General features: G+C 39.3%; 1 protein-coding gene across 1 annotated transcript; it reads right to left on the bottom strand.

Annotated features, from left to right (window-relative positions):
• Positions 1–40: 40 nt before the first annotated feature.
• LOC136436538 (uncharacterized) lies at positions 41–16985 on the bottom strand. The gene is made up of 25 exons (XM_066430578.1): positions 16753–16985; positions 15681–15898; positions 15138–15180; positions 14838–14897; positions 14264–14327; positions 13771–13881; positions 13360–13470; positions 13041–13066; positions 12753–12897; positions 12291–12388; positions 11543–11741; positions 10888–10982; positions 10160–10256; positions 7991–8152; positions 7349–7549; positions 6606–6788; positions 5631–5863; positions 5087–5339; positions 4560–4679; positions 3812–4026; positions 3044–3194; positions 2523–2694; positions 1756–1872; positions 1139–1374; positions 41–736 (listed from the first exon to the last, which is right to left on the bottom strand). The coding sequence occupies exons 2-25, from the start codon at positions 15808–15810 to the stop codon at positions 677–679; spliced, it is 3282 nt and encodes a 1093-aa protein (XP_066286675.1). The 5' UTR covers positions 15811–15898; positions 16753–16985; the 3' UTR covers positions 41–676.
• Positions 16986–17273: the final 288 nt, after the last annotated feature.

Here is a 17273-nt window from a genome sequence, read left to right as displayed (position 1 = left end):
GTTAGCAGGTAAAATGTCAGCATATCATCCAACACAAGGAGACAGATACACCAGATTGTATTACCAATCCCGTTCTTCAGTTCAATATACATATACACGTCAATTGAAATATAAACTAAGAGTATTACCACATACAAGAGTAACTCTGCACAATATATATGGTTGAGTTCCCCCTCTCCTCTTTGAAGTGATCATCATATACATTTGTCCAGAGAAGTCAGTGAATCATATTCATGTATATCGTAACTCGTTTACAGTATTTACATATCCCTTAAAAAGGAGGACATAGAGTTTCTAGTAAGTCTTTTCAACATTTTTCCTGACATTTCTAAAAGCTGATAAAGACATACCGGCACTCAGCTGTAGAAATATAACTTTATTCACTACATCTCCTATAAAACAGCATAGACCACTAACCATGATACAAAAGTATAATACTGCTGGCTTCAATTTGGTATAATATACCCTGTTGGTGATTTAATATGCATATACATAAAAAACAAATGTACCATACATCACATTTTTAATAACTTCACAATGCAGTAACAAATGCCTGGACAGGTGTAAACTAGTCACAAATGTTCTATCGCTTCCCTCAACTGCAAGAAGGCTGAGCATCTCTTCCAACAAAGGTCCTGGTGATGCAGGTATGGCAGGAGTCGGCAGACCTGAACTGCTACAAACCAGATGAGGATGCTGTCTGTGGATGTCCACTGTAGCTCATTGCTGATATAGCCTGGCACAAGATGAGTTATAAAAATCATGTTCAGTAAATTTTCCATATTGCATGCCATATTGGCATGTGTGATGTGATTCAATGAAACAAGTACCCCCAAAACATGCACACACACACAGACAGATACATGCACCAAGACAAATGCATTTTAACATGCATACGCTAAAATTGTCAAAAAACAAAACAAGACACACATCCATTCATCCTATTGTGGATAAACCCTCGCTTATGAGATTCTATAAGACAGAATATTGCAAAATACAAAATGTAAAGTTGACTTCTAATCTTACTGGTCTTTCAGTCAGGCTGTTTCATTCAGGGAATTTTCAAACAGCACAGTATACTTACCAATGCATGTTGAAACTGCAGTGTATAGTGAGAAATATGAGTATAAATATTTACCCGTCTCTGAAAGACCTGAGTGCTGATGGAGCGTCCTGGTGTGCCCGACGGCCGGCTGGCGGGCGGGGCCGTCTGGATACGGTGGGATGATGATGGTGTCGCAGCCTCCACGCGGGAACGCTCCCAGTTAACGCTGGTGTTCAAGTCTGGTAGTCTGGCAAGCGAAATGGGCGCGGCAGTTTTCACTTTCTTGGTGATGGCACGGACAAGGTCTCGGGCATGCTTAAGGCTAAAGGCTGGTATGGAAAAAAGAGAACAATGGGTATTCATGTAAGCATGGTTCTTTATCAATACTTACTAACAATGAAACAGTAACCTCATACACACACACAGTCACACATGCATACACACACATATACACACACTCAGCCTCAAACATCACACATGCAAACATTCTACCGCAAAAGACTCTTTGCCTTTTTAACCTAATCACTTACATTTGTAATATAAGGCTATGTACATAACATAGCATAATGATAAGAATAAGTATGCTTAACATTTAGCAAATGTGACCAGAGAAAGTCTTGAACAACATGAAGAAAATATGCTGAATCTGTACTAAACATTCTAGTTTAAGTATCAGATTTATAGACCTCCAGCAGAGATGACAATATCACCTTTCATCCTGGCTTTTATCTCATCACTGAAGAAACTGCACTCCAACCACTCATCAAAGTCCTTGATCTGATCAAACGCTGTCAGTCCAACCAGGTTCACACACCTCACGTTCACACCTGTAGAATCAAGAACAGTGGATTATTCCAGAAGTCCAACATCCTCTCCTGTTCACAATATCAACATGCTGTCCTCAATCCCTCCCTCTGCCGCAAGAATTTGCCCCTGCATAAAGTGACATGAGATCTCAGAAGCAGCATTATTGTGAGTCAGCCAGAACAAGTAAACATGATATTGATTACAATTTCCTTATATAATAGCCCTAAATCTCTTCCCGGTATAACAAGTGTATAACCAAGGAGGTTGATATAACCAGTGTGTGATAGTCTTCTTGTAGCCTGACTTAATCTATGTTAATTTATGCATTAAAAAAATGATAACATGGACCAATTATTGTCAGACTGAGAACTGTCTGTTACCATGGTGGTGGAGGCTGTGCTGACTGGTTTCCATGGTGACAGAGAATCAGTAGCTCCTATTGGACTGATTTTCATAGCGATAAAGGATCCTAATATAAGCTACTATTGGTAGTTCTGGGAATGGGAATGGTTCTCTCGAGTTAGATGTGAAAGACCACAAGCTCTTAATGAGGAGAACCCAATCAGCCCCTGGTAGCGAGATATTGTGTATCATGGGCTAGTCTTCTTGAAACATTTCTTAATTGTTTCTTCCATAAAGAGGCAACAGTTTGAAGACTGCCTGTTCATACCATGGTTGATGAGTATGCTGGCTGCATAGTGGTTGTTAGCCTGGACAGCACTGAAGAGGGGAGTTTCCTGCAAGTCATTTGTGGCATCAACTTCAGCTCCATAGGACAAAAGCAGCTGAAGGGATTCTACAGCTGTCACAGACGCAGCTGCCAGATGGAGTGGCGTGTTCCCCTGTGGTGAATACAAGAAACTTAACTTGGTAGAAAATTTGGTTGCTCTTTCCAAATACACCATCATTCAACAATCAAATCTCATTCACAGATGGAACGTCTGTATGAGGTTTAGGGACTGAAGTGATATTTACAGCATCTATCCACACAGGTACATGATATAACACAGCTTACACCAGACAGATAAGAGTTTAAGGGAATTACAATGACTTTAGGATGAAAAGTCTGAGAATTGTTGAATATTTCTTTTAGTACAGCACTAGTGTAAGTGAGAAATGTTGTAAAGGTGCCTATGCACCTTTTTTTCCCTCCCTTAATTTCTGGTTGTAATAAATTCAAATGAAACAAACCTGTGCAAATCTGGTGCCCACATCAGCCTGGTTATCCAGGAGGAACTGTACAAACATGGCCGCATCCTCCACATCTCCTGCCTTCATCAACACAACCTGCAGCAGCTGGTCAGCTTCTCCTGCCTTCAGGGCAAAGTTCTCCTTCACAAGCCTGGCAGGAAGGATGGATACAACACTGATTACAGGACTCCGGTTTGGGCAACTATACTTTTTTTCTAAAAATGATTAACTGCACACTTCATTTTCAACTGTTGCAAATTGTATGTGGTGCCATTTTCTGTACATTTCTTCTTTGTTCAATTTCTGAGCATCGAAACTTTATGTGATGTTTTGATATCAAATGATGGAAACTTGTTCACCAAAGGATCATGTTAGAGATGTAACAAAGTTATTGATATTTGATGTCGTAATACATTTGAAATTTGAAAATTACTGTTACGTTGCTTAAGCAATATATTTTTGTTTAACAATATAGGGTTTATCCTTATCTATCTATAATGAAATATTCTGACATGAGATTATAAATTACTGTCATGGCAGGCACAGAATTTATTAAAAATGTATGTGCCAATCAGAGTTCCTAGCTTTGAAACATGAACATTTTCATGTTTTATGATTATTCAGTTAAGTGTTTTCCACTGCAAAAGTACCAACCTAACTCCATCAGACTGTAAAGGCAAATTAACATATTGTACACACTTTTCTGCTGGTGGATGAGGTAAGATATAACTTATATATAATCTGATGGCAACAAGAACCTGCTCTTACCAGGAAGCACAGGCAAGGAACCCATTGACCACAGCGAGGTATGCCAGGCTGGGCAGCTTGGTCCCTTCTTCACCGTCTATGATCTCCCTCATGGCTCCGTCCACGTCTCTGTCCACCAGGAGCTGGACAGTCTCTGTGCGACCCTGCATGGCACAGCAGTGGGCTGCCAGCAGACCCTTTCTGTTGCTCAAAGTGATGTGAGCGCCCGAATCCAGCTGAGGGAAAGAAAATAATGATAATCACAATAGATATAAGGACTTACAGGTTCTGTCACCTGTTTTTCTTTGTATTGCAGAGACATCTTACATGTGCACTTCATTTGAGTGGTCAGAAAAACAGATTGAAGCTATTGTAACATTGTAATGTGGTTGTGCAGGTCACATATAATAGCAATACAATGCTGGGACCATACGAGAAGTGAAGGTAGCTATAATATAGAAGGGGGAACTCTAGATAAAGGACTCCTAGCCAACTCTTTTTGATTATAGCAATTGGGGAAGATGTTCTCACTGGTTACATTACATGTAGCAGCAATTGATTCCGGGAAAGAATTTGGTGGGCACATCTTTTGTACTTCTCAGTTCCAAATAAGGAATGAGGAGTCATTCTGAATAGCATGGTGGCTACATGATATAGAGTGCAACTTGCATTTTACTTGACCAGAATTACCAGCAAAAGCATTCTTTGCCTTACTGGTGTCAATGTCTAACTACATGTTACCCCAAAATTAAATTGAAAATAATCTTACCAAGGCTTGTATACAGTCCAGCTGTGATGGCTGGCCCTTCTCACCATAGCAGAGGATGTGAAGAGGAGTGTTGCCCTCATTATCACGAGCATTGATGGCAGCACCGCTATCCAGCAACAACTGAAGGATGATTCAACATACATTTTTGTACACTCAGGTTTAAAGCTTGAAGAACCAATGGAAAATTGCCATAATGATTATGAAACTGTTACTGATTCAGGTACTGTAACACAATTACAACAAGAGTTCAAAGGTCTCATACCTCAATTAGTTTTTGTAGATTTCTTTTGGAAATACTGAACAGCAGAAACATAGACTGCCAGCCAACAGACAAACCAAAAACAATTACCTCCATTCAAGTAGATCATATTTAAGTCTACATGAACAAACCTTGAATGTACAAAACCACCAGTTCTAACACAGTTTTTGCACACAGAGTTCATCTAAATTAGCACAGTTTGTACCCTTCAAGCTATATGTACTGGACAAGGAAAAACAACATACAAGGTCAAGAAGACAATTATAACCTGGATGGTAGCTTTGTCCCTGGCACGATGTAGAGGTGTCGCTCCTTTGTAGTCCGACAAGTTCACATCTATCCTCTCCTTCAGCAGTTCTTTGACGACTGAAGTAGCTCCAAAGTAAGCAGCCGTATGAAGCAGGGTGCTCCCACTGATGCAGCGACTGCTGAGGTCAGCAAACTGATGTGCTCCTGTCACATGGTCGTGGACAACCCTCTGCAACATCTGCATGTCACCCTCCATGATCTTTGGTACAATGCTGGAGGTATGAGCCCACATGTTAGAATAAACTAAGGCACAAGTGTGATGTCTTTTCTTCCAATAAAAGGGCAGTTAAGCACTAAGCTTCGATGATTCAATCAAAGTTTTAAGAGCTAAAACAGCACAATGAATTTTATCAGATTTACCAAACTTTACACTATCAAATCTAAATCATCTTGCATCATCATTTCACAAGACTTCTGTATGGAAAATGATTTTTTTTTTTTAGAAGACAACAGTATCAATCTGTTTGTTCATTGAAGTATACAGACTGCAGACCAGTTATTACCTGCTGAGGTAGGCGGTGACAGCAGTCAAGTTGTCTTTCAGCTCGTCGCTACGTAGGCCTTCCAAGGCTGTCATACATCTGAAGTTTTTTGCGTTGACATCGGCCCCCCACTCCAGCAGGAGCTGGGCCACACGGCGGTGCAAGCCCTCAGCAGCAGAGAACAGAGGCGTGCCTCCACTCGCATTACGCAAGTTCACGTTGGCTCCATTCTTTAGCAAGTACTGTACAATGTTCTGAAAATTGATATAAAAGACATGAGTTGCCTCTATATGTATATTCTTACTAACAAACTTTCAGTTTTTGCACACATTACCAAGTACTTGTGTACTCATAGCTGATGTTTTAGAGACTGTCCTGTGTCTGTCACCTTCCTCATGCAGGGCAATACTGACTCAGGTTCTACTTTGCACTGCAGCTAGGTGTCGCTGCTGCAGTGTGAAGTATGTGGTCAAGGCAAGCAAATGAGCTCGTCTGATACTTTTGAGTTGTCACACTAGACTGGTCTCTCTTAAATGTCATCTAAAAGTGGGGTCGTGTGGCGCAATGGTAGAGCGTTCGACTCAGAACCAATAGGTCCCGAGTTCAAATCCTGTCATGTCACCGATCTTGTACCCTTGGGAAAGGCACTTTACACGACTTTCCACACTCCACCCGGGTGTAAATGAGTACCTGACTTCGGTTGGGGAAGGTCGTATTTGAGGTCACCTGGTGGCGCCAAATGGCAGCCACCCAGACCATTGCAACAGTTCCACAAAATGCAAGTGTGGGTGTGTGAAACCTGTAATACCCTGCATCAATTCAGCACTAGAAAGGCTGCCATTGCGGGTAATTTCTGACCAATAAAAAAATAAAAAATAAAAACAACTATTAAAGAGGAATTGGCTAAAATGAACAAAGTAATTCAGTCATTAATAATTTCTGAACAGAATGTACCAAATGTATACCTATAGAATGAGTGTTTCACTGATCACTTACAAAATGTCCTGCACGAGCTGCCACGTGTAGAACACTATTGCCGGTGTTGGCCTCCTGCGAGTTGATGAAGGACGGATGTGACACTCGGAAGAAAGACACCAACTTGTTCATCATCTCGTCGTCTCCTTCTTTCCCTGCTTTCATCATCATGCGCTGCCACTGTAACGTGCTGCACGGGAACACCTGCTCGGACAAACGGAACCTTCATTACTCAACATTGTTGATGGTGTCTTCTGTTGTTGATGGCAGACAAGTAGGTAAACTGGGTACTTAACAGTCATTAGAATATATTATTGTGTCACATAACTATGTGACAAAGATGATAATCTAAAATAAACATCTGAATATGAGATGTTTATAATCTATGATAGATATCTTTTGCAAGTCCTAAAAAGCAAATCCAACATTCGGGACAATTTGTACCTTGAATGCTATGGTTCACGGCATTACATGTATGTATAACCCTGTCTGACAGTACTCATTATAAAATAGGTATTTATAATAATGATGTTGAGTTACTGATTTATCATCATAAAGCCAGATGATGCTTTTCTCACTCTGTGGTTTTATTCTGTGGTTATACATGTAGCAAATGACCAGGCCTTATGACACCATATACAACAATGTACATCTACACCTTGGTCATCAACCCTTAATCATAAAGACAGAAAATTTCCCACAACAGGAGAAACACCAGTCTTGGTATTACAGCTGGACTAAGTGAAGAAACTAAAGTTACATGCCTGATACATAAAGACACTTCCAGTTTTCATCAGTTTGTTTCTTGAAGAACTCTCCACAAAGATCTGGTACTGTGGGTAGAGTGCTGGGTTGATCTCCTGTGGATGGTCATCCTGCAGGCCCAAACGGCTTCTCACAGTAACACCGCCGGAAGTCTTGACCAGGTCATCCACATACTGACCAGTCTTATGAACAAATAGAACCTAAAGGTAAAAGATAAAGGTAAAGGTTAAGGTAAAGGTAAATGTAGTTCCATAGCCTTTTTGAGGCTGTAGGGGCAGTGGGTTGCTATCCACTGCGTCTATGGCATTTGGTACTATTGAAAGGTGGAGCCCATCCCCCTCCTTCCACCGCCTTTGACCTCCCCAACCAGGTAACCATTTTTACATCAGGGTGGAGTGACGAAATTGGCATCAAGTGCCATTCTCAAGGGCTCAACATTGGAGCATAACAGAGGATTCAATCTCAGGAAACAGCAATTCTGATAGCAATGAAAATAACAACATTAAAAGTAAACAATGTACTACATTAGGTAATTTTCCATCAACTTGAAAAAAATATTGTGTACATGGGGCAAAATGGATCACCCACACAGAAAGATGAAATAAATTTTTTTTTAATGACATGTACAGAACGTAACTAACCAGCCTGCGATCAGCCGTGACGATTTCCTTGTTGTCCATGCGGTAAAACCCTGATCCCTGTGTCAGACTCAGGTTGATGAGAAGTGTGATGCACATTTCATTGATGGTGATGCTTCTTGGCACGGTCAACACCTCGAATCTCTCCTTCATTTTTGAGGCAACCTGTCAGAGAAATATCAAATGGAAATCATTATCAATAGGCAGCAATAGGCCATAGCACAACTAGAATGTATGGTAATTTTACAAGACAAGAAATGGATACAAATGGAGGAACCAAATACTGGAGTGTCTACAGTGCATATTCCTTTCTCCTGTAAATGTGTACACTAACCCGTACCCTCCATTTACTATTAGATGTTATCCTGGTTAGTGAAAAAGACAATCTTAGACAGCAAAATATTTGTAAACCAGCTGTCCCACTTGTGGACAAGAGTTTTTAGACATTTCAAAAGCCCTAAAGTTGACTTAAATTTTATGCAAATTTTCATACTTTTGATCTCCATACATTCATATACTCAATGTCCATAATATATTGTAGGTAACACCGCAAGTTAAGGTGTGTGACAGCCATATCTTAGAGTTATTATGCTTAGCTTAGATTTCTTTACATTGAACAACGTCGGTTTGCACATTAACCTGAGAGCAAAACTACATAATCTATTTTCCCATATTGTGCTATCAAAGTACTGTTATTAGTATGATAATAGTTGATTGATAACAAAAAAGTAAATGAGCTGCAAACAAAACAAGAGTTCGTAGACCTCATTTCTCCATGAACTATTCTGTTTATGCAAATGACTAACACATTTACATAATATATGCTCATAAACACCTTTAACAAACTTACACATGTCTCAATATTGACACTCCTATTATTTACCACTTAGATGAATCATAGCGCTTTTGCATTAATCATGCAAACTATGAATTTATTTGCATAATTGGTATCTGTTGATGCTCCACTTGCCATAAACTACACATTTAACATGTATTTGAGTCATATGATTGAAAACACTGCAAATATAGATTTTCCTCATTAATTATGCAAATTAATCCCCAATTAGCATAATTTGCACTTAATTATGTACATCTCTGTCCAAGCTACCTGCATAACAAAATATCATGGAAATCCAACGTTCCTCTGTTCAGTTATTCTCCTTAGAAGATTTTCACAATAACACCCCTGCAGTTCCAGAACAAGCTGCTAGAGGGCCCAAACCCACACCACTTCTTCATTACATCACAAGCAATTTGCCACAAAAAAATCAAGACCATAGGTCAAAAGATAGAAAAAATCTGCTGCAGTACCAAGGTCACATACCAGTTCTGCTGCAGTACCAAGGTCACATACCAGGAGGCCTAAAATTGACCTTGAATTTTGGCTTCACAACACCCGCCCACATACCAAATATCATCGTAATCCATCATATCAAGAGGTTCTTGAGTTATGCTGCTTACAGTAGTCCGGAAACACACACAGACACACCCAAAACTATATCTCCAAAAGTTAACAAAAGTTTACAAATGTTTACAAAAGTTTACAAAAGTTTACAAAAGTTTATAAATGTTTAAAAATGTTTACAAAAGTTGACAAAAGTTTACAATAGTTTACAAAAGTTTACAAAAGTTTACAAATGTTTACAAATGTTTACAAAAGTTTACAATAGTTTACAAATGTTTACAAAAGTTTACAAAAGTTTACAAAAGTTTACAATAGTTTACAAAAGTTTACAAAAGTTTACAAAAGTTTACAAATGTTTACAAATGTTTACAAAAGTTAACAAAAGTTTACAATAGTTTACAAAAGTTTACAAATGTTTACAAATGTTTACAAAAGTTTACAATAGTTTACAAAAGTTTACAAAAGTTTACAAAAGTTAACAAAAGTTTACAAATGTTTACAAATGTTGGCAAAAGTTAACAAATGATGACAGGTCACCATTGCATTGGATGTCTGAATTGCGCTGTGAAGTACAGCAAAATACCGTACTATACAGCAACTATACAGTAAAATATCATAGTACAGTTAAAAATTTTATGGTGAAAATTTTTAGCGACAAACGGACACACTCAAAACTATATCTCCATTTTTCATGGAGATAATAAAACACTTTGTTCTGATATTAGCTGAGTGCCTGATGTAGACTGTAAATAAACATTTCCACTCACCTGTTTGTGTGTTTGTAACTGAACATCTGCCACATGTTCCACCCACTCCTCACAGAACTTGATGTCATAGTTCTGCTGTAACTCTTCTAACTCCTCCCTGGAAACACAGACGAAGGACTCTTACCTAAGGTCTAGAGTATTATAGTATAAGCAGGTAATGTGCTATAATATCTAACTACCTTTGCCAATAATGTTATTACACGTATCTTCAACAAGAAGGATTACTGTTTTTGGTGCCCTTTGTGTTTTTTTTGTGAACAGCATACAAATTTAAGTCAAGAAGTTGTACATGTAGATGCACTTCATATTGGGATGTGGGTAGGATTCGGCAAAACGAAGAACATATTTGATTATTGACCTCCTGGTGACTTCCTATGGCACTGCAGAAGAACTGTGACCAAGAAAGGGTAGAACATTGATATGTATCAATCATTCAAATTAAGATCTTAATTGCCTAATTAAAAAGAAAATACCATATTCACCGTAACTGAAAGTAATGTCCTACTTGTGGCATTTGGGAGTTACATGTAAGTAATGGTAACATCATTAGACAAAAATCATGCAAATTAGGCCTTATTTGCATGATAGATGAGAAAATGCTGCAATTGCTACTCCTATTTCTACTTCACCTGTACACATCTATATTTTACATAAAACAAGAAGTCAAATTGGTGCTGCCTTTAAGTTAGAAGAAAATGAAGGTATGATATTCTATAATATTTGCTCACCTGTATGAATCATGCTGGGACTTGAGCTCCTTTTTGTACCGTAATTCAGCCATATTACCTGCCACATCAGGCAGGGTGTCCAACTCAGCTCCCACCTTCGAGAAACAACTTCAATTAGATGCAATAATCAACACAGAGTAGTACATCCTATTTGTAAGTTCAGGTATGTAATCCTGCATTAACATGAAATAAGACACAGTAACTGACGATAGGAGCCAGGGATCTACCCATCTTTACAAGCCACTCCATGGTAAGTGCAGGACATTTATCATTGCAGCAAAAAACTTTCATTGATCAAAGCTATTGGTTTATCAAATCACACATCTGACAACAAAAGCTAAGTTTTCCTTTCAAAAATGTAAGTGGTTAACTAAGTTCATTTCTGCTAATCAAAATCCATTGATGAAGTAATATGACCTAACTTATGTTAATAATGCTAATTCTTGTAGGCTAGAATTGGTAGAAGAGACATGGTCCTGAAAACATTAACACTACCACTGTTACCCTGTCCATGGTACTGAAAACAGGGATCCATCTTGCATAATTGATTTGTAAGATGAAAACCCCCTTTGTGGCAATAATGGTTAACTGCTAAAACTGACAACACAAATGTAATCTACACACTATTATGATAGACTACTAGATCTATCGTTACCTCCTGCATAAGAAGATGCAACTCGTATACTCTCGCCTTCACAGCACGACTCTGGCGGAACTTGAAACAGCTCATGAAGAAGAAGCACATAAACGCTGACAAGGCCTTGGGATCGGCCTCCACCAGGTCCTGAGAGGTCATCGGCACTGAGCAGTAAGTCATGGCACCTATCGTCTGTAGTGCAAGGTTCAACGTCCACCTGAAACAAATCAAGTCAGAAATTAGACTTGGGTAGGACAGTTCCATCAATTCTATATCTATATACTTGAATCTATGTCATACCTGTGCAGTGATAACGTTTAATGCGGGTGTTCTGGACTTCAAATGTGCTGAATGCACCACTGTCGAAAATTTGAATACTGGGTTCAGATTTGCTGTTGTTATAATTTTTGCAGACAACAAATTTCTCAACTTCTGGCCCAACTTGCATTAAAATGTATGTTCTCAGGTGGGTATGACATGTATAGAATACAGTACATGTAATCCGTATCACCCTCGGTCCCAGCCCTCCCGTGGCTCGGATTGCAGTAGCACCTCGGGTGATACGTTATACACCATGCTGTATTCTTTAAGTACGAAATGTATTCTGTTCTACATAACACACATAAAGGGCATAAACAAGTAGGAGAAATCTGGCCTCATCATGGACATATACTGGAAAACTTGCAATTGCACTGAACCTACAGAATGTAAATCATCACGATTACATCTTGAAAAAAGACAGCCACACTTAAAAAATATTCAATACCTGTCGTTTAACAGCACTTCTGTCGTGAATGTTCCAGGGACAAAGGAGTTGATGAGTGCACAGAGAACTCTGCTGTCTGCAATGTCATCCAGGGTTTCCTACAGGTGTCATCAAGATGATTGACAGAAGCATGAGAAGTTGTTAAAATACATTATAAAGAAAATAAACTGTTCTCCAATGGAATTTAACCTTTGCTGACGTCACACATACATTAAGTCACAGTGATTGGGTCAGACAGCTGTAGAAGACAGAGCAAGTCAGTCGAAAATTCCAGTGAGTCCAATCTTTTCGTTGGAAAACAGTTTATTTTTTCAAAATTATTCGGAAGCAAATTGAACCAATTATGCATGTAACATGTCGTTCCTAAAATGTATTCTCTTTAAGCTACAGTAACTGTACATCACATTCATATTGTGCATTACACGAAGCCTCAGACTTCAAGGTGCTCTATGGCATACTCACCACAGTTAACTTGCTCCCTTCTCGCACCCGTGATAACTGAGTGTAAACCATATCCAAGATGCAGTCGTCTGGGGAAGGATAGGACATCCAGCCACCACGAGGTAGATTCTTTTTATAGGACAAGGCAACTTCTGCCCCTGGATACCTGTTACACACAGTAACATGTGTAAATACAAAATAATCTGCCATCCCACATCACCCAACTAAACTTGAAATGATTGGTTGTAAGTCATTATATTTAAGGTAAGGTGGCATTGATAAGATCTATCATATAAATAGAATTTTTACCTGTCATGCTGAGATTGGTCGTCAGCCTAAAACAAACAAAAAGACATGAAGAGTTAGGGCCAGTTCACACTTTTGCCTATATTCAAGTCTGCATGAGTCGCGTATAAATGTTGAGCAACCATCAACAGTTACACGTACAATGTACATGTACATGTATAGGTGTCTTTCTTTTCAATATCTTTTCAGTAACCAGCTGCAGAAATCAAAAGTAAAATGCTGTAGTGGGCTGTAAGATTGATAGATATCAAGCAATCATCAACAGTGACATGTATAGGTGGCTTGTTACATTTACTGTATCCAATGAATGTGTTGTTCTCACCATTTCCTCTGGCCCATCGGCTACACTTGCTTTGGCACCAAATCCAGCGAGGAGGTCAGTTTTAATTTTTCTTTTCGGTTTTTTCTTGAGAGGCGGTGGCTCAGGGGTCCACTGAAATAAACAACAAATAGAGGTGACACTCATAAATGCCTTTACTCAAGCCCCAGACCTTTTAAAACCAGGGCTTTCCTAATCCCTAGATTTTATTTTGTCATCTCAGCAGGGGTGGAAAAAATGCTGCAACCTTTTCTGGTCGCGCCCCCTGGCTGAAAGCTATATGATTGCAAGCAGTCTGATACCCCGCTGACATGTTCCCATATATCCCAACATGAAGCGTACCATTATATCATAGCTGCAAACAGCACCGTAGGAGCACCACATCTAAAAAGAGTTATTCAACAGTAGCATTACCTTGTATGGAACCTGAGTTAACACTCTGAGATCTTCCTGCAGCAGATAGTCGGACCTCTCCCAGGTAAACCAGATGTCATAGGCTATCAAGTACCACAGCATATCAAACACCTGGGTATGAAAGTTTCAAACAAAATAAGCTTTCTGTGACACCTAATCTATATGAATAAAGCAATGATTCATATTGAATATAGGCTGAAAAAAGTAAGTCTAGTACAAAAGTTTATAGCAGTTGTTGACATTGAAAAAGTAAAATGTACTCCTATTGCAATTGAGTGTCTGCAAAATGTACTTTGAGCATGTAATAAGCAACAGCCATGGCAAGCTGGTCTACAATATGTAGGTCCTATTTAGGAATGGTTTGTAAACTCAAATTCCTAAGGAACAAATGCTTCGATAACAGATCATAGGCCAGTTTGCCTGTGTAATACAAGCTTGGCAGACAGGATAAACAAAACACATTTAGCAGGGGTGTCGGCAGTGGTTAACTCACATGATCAGCACTGCGCATCGTCACAAGACGGCAGTCTATCCTTGCTTCTTCTTCTATCACCTGGCTGCAAATGAAAAAGTTAAATGAAATAAATACAACTTTTAAACCATCAACAAATTCAAGTTGCCATTACGATCTTGTGCAAAACCTTAGAATTTATTTGAATTGATTCAATTTCAGGTACATTCCTGAAGAAAATCCAGTAAATAAGAAAATAGTACCTCCCTTTCAACCCTCACAAGTAGTTCATTTTGAAATTTATTTTCTTACAAGTAAAAGTATCCAATATTGTCAGATGCATATAAATCAAGCTACATAATAAGCCATATACAATGTACATGTATAGCAGCTTGGACATAGTCAAATAGCTGCTTAATGTAGCCTGGGTGCCATCCTATTTCTACCGGGGCTCCTACACCCACTAGGGTAGCGAGTGTAGGAGCCCCGGTAGAAATAGGATGGCACCCAGGCTAGCTTAATGGGGACCAATTTGAATTGGGATTTGGTGTCAGGCTAAACTATTAGGTTCTTCGCATATCATAATATTACTTTACATGTGCACATTATTACAAACCTTCTTTTCAATGCAGTCACAGCCCACTCCACTCGTGTCAGTTTCTGGGTCTCTGTCAGACTGTGGGACAGAAAGTCACAATCAAACACACATGCTGAAAACATACAAGATTTTAGCAAATCCTGTACGAAAAACAGGTGAGGACATATGTAAAATTCTAACTCAGAGTAACAGTTCTCATGAGCAATATAAAAGAACTACATATTGACTGTGATGAGTGCCCTTCCACTTTGAATCTAGTCTACTAGTATGTTCTCAATCCTCACATTAAAATATTACTAAATGAAGAGGCAGTCTCACCCATCCATGCTCTGTAGCTTCTTCATCTGCATTCCTGTAAAACCTTTAACACACAAAATAATTCATCAGACTTCATCAGAAAGACGACATTAATGTGACATGTTCAAAAATTGCTGCATTCAAACTTATGATAAACCAGATGAGTCTATATATTTACAAAGATCATATGCATTTCAGATACTAGGCGTATGCAACACATCACAAGTATCTAATATAGTACCACTTCTGCCTCCAAGTATTCTATTACACCATTTCTGCCCAATACATCTTGCCACTATCCAATATTCAAATAAATGTGGAGACACACCAAGACAAACAAACACACCAACTGAAAACTGTAATGTCCGTTTTCACGGAGGAAACACAATAAGTTAAACTCAATTAACTACTTTTTTGCTGTCACATTTTGGAATCTACTAAATCTATACTGTAATATAGATGAAAATTATGTGATTTTGCCACTGAGCAAACTTACGCCATGCAGAAGAAATGTAATGTTATAAAAGCCCTATTACTGCATATCAGAACTTACTGGACACTTACTTTGTACCAACATCTTCAAATGACTTCCAGTCGTCAGCTCATTCAGAACGTTGCTGATGGACAGACTGTAGGAAACCAGCCGCAGGTTCACCCACGCGGTGAAACCGTTGATTCGTGTTCGCAGGGACATGGTTACTGCGTCTTCCTGATCACAGTTGGAGTATTTCCTGGTATCACTTTAGTCTTACATGTGTGCTGATCAACTGTATCTGCAAAATCTGAAATAGCTTTGGGTTAAACTATAACATATACAAATCATTACATTTCAATGTTCTCAATCTGTGAGCATTCAGTCATCCAATTTGGGAGGAGATTGAGAAAATTGTCACGGTGGTAGTTATACTTAGTCTATATAACAGGTTTGTGTGATTACGGTACCGATCTTGCGCCCTTGCTTGGGAAAGGCACTTTACACGACTTTTCACTCAGGTGGAAATGAGTACCTACATGTAGCTTCAGTTAGGGATGTCCCTCAGATAGGACGACTTAAATGGAGGTCCCCTGTTTGAGGAGAGCCACACCTCGAGCACATAAAAGAACCACCACACTTATCAAAAAGAGTACTTTTTTTTGCCCTATCCAAGGAGGTTTTATATAGAAAACCTCCTTGCCCTATCTCATTAATTTTGGAGTCTGCGGAGGATGTCATCCATAAAATTTACTTGCTGTGGCCTAATTGGAAACAGGAGGCTCAACTGCAATTTGATTTGAAATAGATGTTGCTGTCTTTCCAGTCCACCCACATTGATCTAGTTTGCCCTCAAGGATATTCTATTACAGGCCAAATTTCCATGCATACCCTTGGGGGCCCAGAAAGGGTAGCCTAGTAGGGTAGCCTGGCCTGGTAGACAGCCAACCACCCCTTTTCCGTAAACCCTAAATGTAAATCCTATGAAACGTTTATTAAACTGGTTAGGTCTTGAGACCAAAAAAACAGACCTCCAAGGACACGGAAGCTATTGAAAGGCAAGAAACTAACATTTAGGATGGTAACGATACATAGTACGTAGACTATAAACAATTATAGTGACCCTGCAACTGGTTTGTGTTATATAAGTTAATAATTTTTTACCTGTCCTGCGTTCTTGTCTCGGCGCGTTGTCTCTCTACGCCGGCACACACGAGCGCATTGGACCTTTTTCTGTACGCCAAGGTTGACTTTACATTGCTGTCAAAACATGCCGGTCGATGAACAATAACAAACTCTATGAATCGATAAAGTTTGGTAACGTATACGTGTGTGTCGAGTTCTCAGCTGAGTCAGTGCAGCCAGAGAGAGGTGTTAGTATCCTGGAAACGGGGTTAGAGGTCACCAAGTTTTGGCAACGCCGACCAATACCTGCAACGCCACCTTGCGATTTTTAAAAAAACGCCATTGTACGTCTTGTATTTCTGTCTGTGTTGATGGATTACGATGATATTTGGTACGTGGGCGGGTGTTGTGAAGCCGAAATTCAAGGTTGATTTTGGACCCTCTGGTATATGACCTTGGTACTGCAGCTGAACTTCCGTTTTTGTATCTTTGGACCTGGACGTGCTGTGGTCTTGATTTTTGGGTGGCAGATAGCTTGTGATATAATAAAGAAGTAGTGT

This window comes from Branchiostoma lanceolatum, chromosome 6 (assembly GCF_035083965.1).
Source record: "Branchiostoma lanceolatum isolate klBraLanc5 chromosome 6, klBraLanc5.hap2, whole genome shotgun sequence".
NCBI lineage: Eukaryota > Metazoa > Chordata > Leptocardii > Amphioxiformes > Branchiostomatidae > Branchiostoma > Branchiostoma lanceolatum.
Note: the sequence above shows the minus strand (reverse complement) of the source record. Positions and strands in the feature narration are given on the sequence as shown.

What these genes read in the sequence shown, in the direction of transcription:
- LOC136436538 (XM_066430578.1), bottom strand. Translation starts at nt 15,810, where the DNA reads ATGTCCCTGCGAACACGAATCAACGGTTTCACCGCGTGGGTGAACCTG. An exon ending in GACCAATCTCAGCATGACAG is followed by an intron (nt 12,898 to 13,040) that starts GTAAAAATTCTA and finishes TGTGTGTAACAG; the next exon opens with GTATCCAGGGGCAGAAGTTG. An exon ending in CAGCATACTCATCAACCATG is followed by an intron (nt 1,873 to 2,522) that starts GTATGAACAGGC and finishes TTGATTCTACAG; the next exon opens with GTGTGAACGTGAGGTGTGTG.